At 39.7% G+C, this 7,966-nt stretch overlaps 1 protein-coding gene across 1 annotated transcript; it reads left to right on the forward strand.

The window, feature by feature from the left end:
* Positions 1–2,283: 2,283 nt before the first annotated feature.
* LOC146304824 (uncharacterized) lies at positions 2,284–7,267 on the forward strand. Its single transcript, XM_084713647.1, has 6 exons — positions 2,284–2,677; positions 3,017–3,121; positions 4,009–4,139; positions 4,278–4,439; positions 4,751–4,977; positions 7,026–7,267. Exons 1-6 carry the CDS (start codon positions 2,611–2,613, stop codon positions 7,126–7,128), a joined length of 795 nt encoding a protein of 264 aa, XP_084569773.1. The 5' UTR covers positions 2,284–2,610; the 3' UTR covers positions 7,129–7,267.
* Positions 7,268–7,966: the final 699 nt, after the last annotated feature.

Here is a 7,966-nt window from a genome sequence, read left to right on the forward strand (position 1 = left end):
AATAAAAATAGAACAGCTGATAATTTTGATGTCATTTTCATAAAGCTGCTACTGTTTTCTTACATGAGGTTGCTAATATTAAAGCAGAGATACTTTGTGCATGAACCATCCATTTTTCAAACTGAATGCAACATGCACATTTATTTAAACGTTGTTTCCTTCATCGTGTTTTATCTAGTGTCAGATATTTGGTTATTACACATTCAAGATGCAGTACAGAAGAGCTGTCAAGGTACCTTTTGCTGTTCTCATAACAGGTTCAAGAGTCTGTTGCAACTGAGGGGCCGCAGATGGTGCTGGAGTAGAGATTATGAAGGGTAATTTGACTAAACTGTTTGCTCAAAATTCATTAATGTCAGCTCCTCCACTCCTGCTCAGAGGCACTGCCCTTCAGAATCCAGGTTTATCTGTCGTCAAGCATCCTTCTCAGTACTAAAATCCGGATGAGGAAAGGATCCACAGCAAGCTGCACCTGGTTGAAGACAAAAAGAGAGTATTATCACAATAATGAACCAGAAAAGTGGCCTCAGTAGAGTGAAGAAATGTGAACAAAAGATTTTAGGCTGTTCAGTTCAGTAAAATGCAAGATTAGCTAAAGACAAGCTCCAAGTCAGGCGCGCGCACACACACACACACACACACACACACACTTGATCACATGATAGTGAGTACTGTGATGATATACACACCTTGATAATAGGACAGTATGGCACAAATGTACACAGAAGACCATACTGTCAGAAAGGTACTAATGTTAAGCGAGAGCCACCATTTCTGGAAGAAAGCAGACGATCCCTGTTTTTTCCATCGCACTACTGGCCTCATTTTTCACACCACATAAATAAAATTTGCACCTTTGTGTTCGGCATCTCGTCCTCTCGCTCACCGTATGCAGTTTTTAACTGTAGCAATTACGGTTTTTCATTAAACGGCTGGAGTTTGAGTCGTACATTTTCTCAATTTTCCCTTTGTTTGGCATATTTCAAATTGAATGTGCTGTTGCTTGCAGGCGATTGGCTGATTTAACCAACAGCAGGCTGGTGAAATTGACCAATCGCCTGTGTGTTACAGAACATTCAAATTTGAATACTGAGAGGACCTGAGTTCTTAAAACCTCATGCAGACAGTTACACCTGAAGCAGCTCAAGGTTTGAAATTATTAACAGTGTAAAAACACTGTCTCTCTACCTCTGTCTGTCACTCTGCAGGCCTGTCTGTATCTCTCTCTGTCTGTCTAAAATTGAATGTGCCATTGCTTGCAGGCGATTGGCTGATTTAACCAAGAGCGGTTAGGCTGAAATTGACCAATTCCCTGTGTGTTACAGAACATTCAAATTTCAATACTGAGAGGACTTGCATTCTTAAAACCTCATGCAGAGACAATTACACCTGAAGCAGCTCAAGGTTTGAAATTACTAATGGTTTAAAAAGACTGTCTGTCTATCTTTGTCTGCCACTCTGCATGTTTGTCTGTGTCTCTCTGTCTGTCTAAAATTGAATGTGCCATTGCTTGCAGGCGGTTGGCTGACTTAATCAACAGCAGGCTGGTGAAATTGACCAATTGTCTGTGTGTTACAGAACATTCAAATTTGAATACTGAGAGGACCTGAGTTCTTTAAATCTCATGCAGGGACAGTTACACCTGAAGCAGCTTAAGGTTTGAAATGAACAGTTTAAAAAGACTCCCTGTATGTCTTTGCCTCTCTGTCTTTGTCCACCTTGGACATTTTAGACAGCAGTCTTTTTTAACTGTCAATAAATTCAAAGTTTGAGTTGCTTCATGTAAAATTGTTTCCTTCTTTCTTTCTTCAGATTTCTTTCTTTCAGCTTTCTAACAAACAATCAAATTTTCTACATAATTCAAATATTGATTTATTGTCAGCATTCATTCATTTTATTCAAGGCAGCATTGCAGTTTGACTTCAGTTTGCAGCATTCACACCCACAATTTCTTCAGAAATTGCTTTTATATTATTATTATTATCATTATTATTATTATCATCATTATTATTATATACAGGTTTAAAATTGAACAAAATGAAAAGGGCACTTAATGCTGTTGCTTTACATGTAAAAATTAAATTAACATCCTCTATCATGTTATAAAGAATGTATTGTGTGCGTGCGCGAGCGTGTGATCACGTGGTCGTCCCCGGCAGCCAGCAGAGGAGATGAGGGGGAGGGCTTTGGTGACCTCATTAACATATTGGGCGCCTCTTCCACACACGCGGCGAGAGTGACCAATCAGATCGACGCATGCAGCAAACCACGCCCGCGCGGCAACTCGTGTCGCGCGCTTCATCATTGTACTGGCGGCGGAGCACACAGAAGTTAGTTTGTCCAGAACTCCACTTCAGCAGGCACTTTTTGTACTTTTCACTTAATTTCAAGGACGTTTTTCTTCACAGTGGATACTTGGCGAATTTGACAACCGTGTTGACGCCTTTGTAGGAGCCGTTGAACACCGAGTTGAGAAGCTGAGGACAACCACTACAGCCGTGGAGAAGTTATTGTTGGGCTCCCCGTGGGGTTTAAAGTTCAGCTAACAGTAGCGTCACCGGCTACTAGCAGAAAGTTAGCTCCATATTTTCACCCATTAGTTTGGTAACGATGGCAGCTGTGTGCCAGTCACGACGTGCCTTGGTGGAGATACCTGCACCGCAGCCCAAGATTGCAGGTAAGTCTGAAATGTGACGGTTTTCTTTTTAAAGCTGCGAAAACTGCTCGTCTTTGTGCTGGAGGCGCCACTTTGCTATCATGCTAATGTTATCATAAGCAAGCAAGCGCCCCCAGGATCAACAGTTAACCGCCAGCTGTTCTGTTATTGTTCATAGAAAGTGTAACGTGAATAACTACCTTAACTTTACAAAATCATGGTGGTATGAATTTACCATTAAAATGTGTTTCACAGTCCATTCATACATTGTGATTTGTGCAGTGTATAACAATTATATATAGGGAATATTAACATGGACACAAAGATCTAACACATTTTTTATTATTAAATGTTTTTCAGCTCGGATGAGGAGGTCCTATCTAGAAATTCTTGGTGCTCGTTTGGCTCCATCACCTCTTCTAAGAGGGAGAAACACACCTGCAAACACAAAGCGTGCACAGTCATGTAAGTAACCAAATGAAACCAGCATCAGTCCACCTGCTAAACTACTGCCAGTGGTTTTGTGAGTCGACTTCACATGAAACAAAATGGAAAAAGAAACTTAACCTTGTGTAACGGAAGTGGTGTGTGAGTGCAGAGACTGATGGTGTTGTCTTCTGCCACCTCTGTGTCCCTTGATAGTCAGTGTTCGGGAATCTGCCAGCTTTCATAAGCAAAATAAAGATAATGTTCAGACCAGTAAAAGATGTTGTGCTTTAGTGGATGCCCATTATAGATTTTTCAATGGCCGATGTCAATATTTGGAGAGCAGGGCAGCCAATGCTGATTATATAATGCCAATATCAGAAGAAATAAAAGTCATATATAATTATAATTATTCCCTGCACAATACAGTCTAATAAAGATGGGTATCATGTTGCTTACTGGTATTTTTTATTTCTTAATGAATTGGAAACAAGTATGTCAATAGTGACATACTTCAACTGCATTATTCCATAGCGTTTCTGTAGATACTGCAGTTTAATATCCAAACATCTGAATTTTAGGCCTTGAAATGTCACACAATACAGTTTTGTCAGGTCTTAATTGTTTTATGAAGTCAACATTACTATTATAAAGTTGTATTAACTTTAGTCTAGTTTTTCAATGTGTTTTTGGATAGACTATTGATCATGCTGCAACAATGACAAAATGAAATTCAGAACAGTAATGCAGGAGAGGCAGGCTGATTATTTGAAAGTGCCAGATAACTAGTGCATCACTATTCAGACTTTTGAGGGAACATGAGTTATGTTGTCCTATTTACATTAATTACAGGGAATGCAGCCCTCACTGTGATTGTTTTCTGTGGTCTCTTATTGTCCTGATAATCATATCTCTTTGTTTTGAAGTGGACCTGTCCATTGGTGGGGTGTGGAGTCCAGGGATAGAGGAGCAGTGTGAGAAGATGGATGAGCACCATACCCCTCTCTCCAAACAGCAGCTTGTACAGCTCATCAGATCCCTCATCTTAGTTGAACAGGTACCCATCCTGAACGTTTGACACAACGTTCCTCTTATCCCAAGAGGAATTATCATAGCCAAGATGTCAACTAAAATGTACTACTCAAATCTGAGTCTTCACAACATGCAGTGTAATCTGAAATATGATGTGTTGCAGGGCCAAGAGCCCAGGATCCTTGCATCAGACCTGAAATATCTCCAGGACGACCTGCACCTGAAGAAAGCAAATGTTTACCGGTCCATCCCCTACTCACGATTTGGCTCCAACAGGGACGCTCACTGCTATAGAAAGGCGTATCCTCACCTGGTGGCATTCAAAGTGAGTATCAGAGTTGTTATGGCGTGTTTGTATACATGAGGATACTTCTTTTGAAACAAGCAGATTTAATGTTACTCATCTGCTGTCCAATTTTCATGTGCAGGAAAGTGATTTATTTTATTTTCGACTTGTGAAGGAAACTGTTGGCTCTCGTAGCACGCACACTGTTCTTTTCTGATTGAGCTTTTTTTCTTCATAAAAGAAAATTTTTGGCACCAGTGTTTTGAAAACTGCTCCATATGTTACCTCTATGTGAGCTGAATGTTTTATTGTGTCATCCTAATTCACTGCCTCCTTATCCTCTCCCTCAGGTTTCGTGTCAGGAGTGGGGCCAGGTTCTTCTGAGGAACAAAGAGTGGGACGCCGTGTTGGAGCACACGCTGATGGCGTGGCGCTACACCAGCGAATTGCCGCAGTGGGATACGGCAAACCATAACGCTCTCCAAGAACAGTGTTACAGCATTTTGGCGGCTCACAGCCTATCTGCTCTCCAGCACTACCACCCTGAACCCAACAGAGGACGCGAGCTGCTCAGAAGGTAACACTCAAATCTTTGAGGGTCTATAAACAGTCCACACATAGATTTTTAATAACTCATAGGCTGATGGTGTCAATATGCACACTAATTACTTATTTATTCTTTTGAGATTAAGGCAAAATTCAGCAATCACGTTAACACCACAGTTTGTTTGCTAAATCACATTAAACTTAACATTTTTACTGGGCGTGTAATTTAATTTATTCCAGCGTTCGACTTTATGCACACAATTGAAAGGTCACAGAGTGAACCAGATACTCAACAGTGTGTTTGCAGACCAATAAAGTCACTCTCGTTTTCACCGAAAAGATATTTACTACCGGCTGGCCAAATCCCTCTGAGCAATAACCAGATACTTAAACATATTAAGTCAGCTCAGGTTTGCAGGGAAATCAGGCTACAGCAAACCTCGTTGTATATAAATTATTACCATAAATCTGTTCTTGTGTTTTTGAGAACTAAAAGGCAGAGAAATCTCAAACCAGATTCACAGCTAACATACTTGATATCAGCTTATTGCGTTTGCCTTGCTTATGTGTTGGCAAATAACTTTGTTATCGTGTTGATTTGGGAGGCTCCTGTGAACAAAAGTGGTGGTAATTCCACCACCATAACCACAAAATACGATGTCTGAAGTAAAGTTCTCTCAATAAAAATCTCCTGTTTCTTTTTAACTGGCTAATGCGCTACTCGCTGCAGCTTTGGCTGAGGAAATGTAAACACAGACTCGTTTCATCTGACTTCAAGGAGAATAAGACCGGGTGCCAGCCATTAAGAATAACTATACAGAAGTAGCTGATCTTCTGGCAGATGGTCTCATTAACTTATGTAGGTCATATAGAGGCATCAGCAGTCAGAGGCATCCTACTGGATCCCTGTCTTATCACCTGTTGAATGTAAGTTCAGTCACCTTTTATCTGTGGGTTTGTACACTAACCCCTGAGGAACTTAACTGGGTCTCTTTGCCTCGCTAGAAGTTCCACTTTTCTTCACCACTCAGTCGGGTTTGTACCCTCTGGGTGAAGAGATTTGGTAATGCTGTTTCCCGCGTGGGCGTTATTCTTGCGTCATCTCGCAAATCCAGCTGCCTCACAAGATAATATGATCTAGGCAGCAGGACTTCTTGCCACGTTCTTGCGTGTCGTCAGAGAGGCAGTTTGTGGCAGTGATGCGCCTTTAGCAGGAAGAAGAGACAAACAGGAAAACATGGAGGAAGAGAGTGAAATTATAAATACAGAGCAGAAGACGTCCCAACCAGGCTAGTATTTATTTGCACTTCTAACACTTATTGAAACAGTTTGAGGCTAAAACACACCACTGTAATAAATTCTTCAACATAAAAATCCGCCATTGTTATGAAAATACTTTTATTATGAAGCAGCAATCTCAGGAAGTGTTTTTATCAGCAGTAACTTAACAGGACTCCTATCAGCTGAAGGTAAAATATGACGAAACAGTAAAATAATGCAGAAACCTGAAAGAGAAACTAAACTTTAAACCTCGTACATTCATTTAAAGCTATAAAATACCGAAAGCTGCTCACGATGCGCCGTGCTGCTCTGCTGGTGGTGTGTTTTAGCCTTTAGTTTTACAGTTTTAAGTCTTTAGTAGTTTTTAACTTAAGTGTTGTTGCAATTATCTTGTTTGTACTGAAGTTCCAAATAAAAAAAACTATTTAAAATTTTCTTAGTTGAACATATATATAGAATAATTACCATATTGTTTTATATATATATATGTACTGTCACTGTGACATAAAATGACATTTTTCTATCATGGAAGATTTTAAATTAAACTAAATTAAACTTACTTACTTACATTCTCTAGCTTGTAAACTGTGTAGTTAAAATTGTCTTTCTGTTGCCGCTAGCTATCTAGCGTCTTGATGAGCTGTCAAGCCTAGTTGCTATCATCATTTCCTTATTGTTGGCCAGTGTTTAGTTGTAGTTGTTTTTTGTGCAGTTCATCATCAGTTTATTGTTAATAGAATTGAGAAAGGTTCAGGGTGGAACCAGTCTAACAGACGACTCTTCTTTTTCTCTCTCAAGGTTCAAGATGGCTCAGTTGCACAGCCGGTCAGTTGTGCCCTGTATTGAGGAGTTGCAGAGGATTATGAGATGTGCTGATGACTCTTCCATGGACACAAAATAACATGAGAAACACTATGTAGCCAGCTGACGGCACCCCAGTGAAAAGTGTGCTTAATAGATGATCTGAGTGATTTATGTGTGGTCAAGGGCCAAAAACATTTTCGTGGTAGTGTTTGTTTTTGAAAAAAACCACTACAGTATTCTTCCAAAGGGCAGGGCTGCAGCTGAAAATATAGTAAGTGCCAGATGAGGTTAATGAACTACTTTCTGAATGGTTGAATGCAATAAATCCCCTTATTTAATCACATTGGATTTTCACATCAACTGGAAAGTACTGTTGCGAGGAGTTGAACATTTGTTGCATGGCACACCTTGTGACAAAGTTGTTTGTTTGTAACGTTACATTAATATCTTACCAAACAGCTTATTACGAACACATGTTTTTCAAGAGGAACATTAGCATTCTGAGATATGTGGCATTAGGTTGGTGCTGAGATAAATTGAAATGTATATTTTTAGAACTTTGTATAGAATAACTTTTGCATTGACCAGTGACATGTTAAAAGTATGAAATGGCCTTTCTTCTTGCTTTATAAGGGTGTGTGTGTATATATGTCCTTGTTACTGTTGACAATACTTGAAACTGTTGCCTCTGCTGTCTTTGACTTTAGTTTTATGTGTACGTCTCGTCTGTAGAGAATGTTTTTGTCACTGATTGCACTGTTGCTGTTTGTCCTGAAAACTTGAAGATTTTTGATAAAATAGACTTAATTTGAATAAAGTTGTTACTTTGTACTTGCAAAACGCTTCTTCATCTGTTGTGTGATTCGGTCTTACTGTATCCTTGTGCACAGTCATATCAAAGAGCAGCTTTTTCCATGTAGCGTAACAGATGGGAA

Source organism: Lutjanus erythropterus, chromosome 24 (genome assembly GCF_056507025.1).
Source record: "Lutjanus erythropterus isolate fLutEry1 chromosome 24, fLutEry1.hap2, whole genome shotgun sequence".
Lineage (NCBI taxonomy): Eukaryota > Metazoa > Chordata > Actinopteri > Lutjaniformes > Lutjanidae > Lutjanus > Lutjanus erythropterus.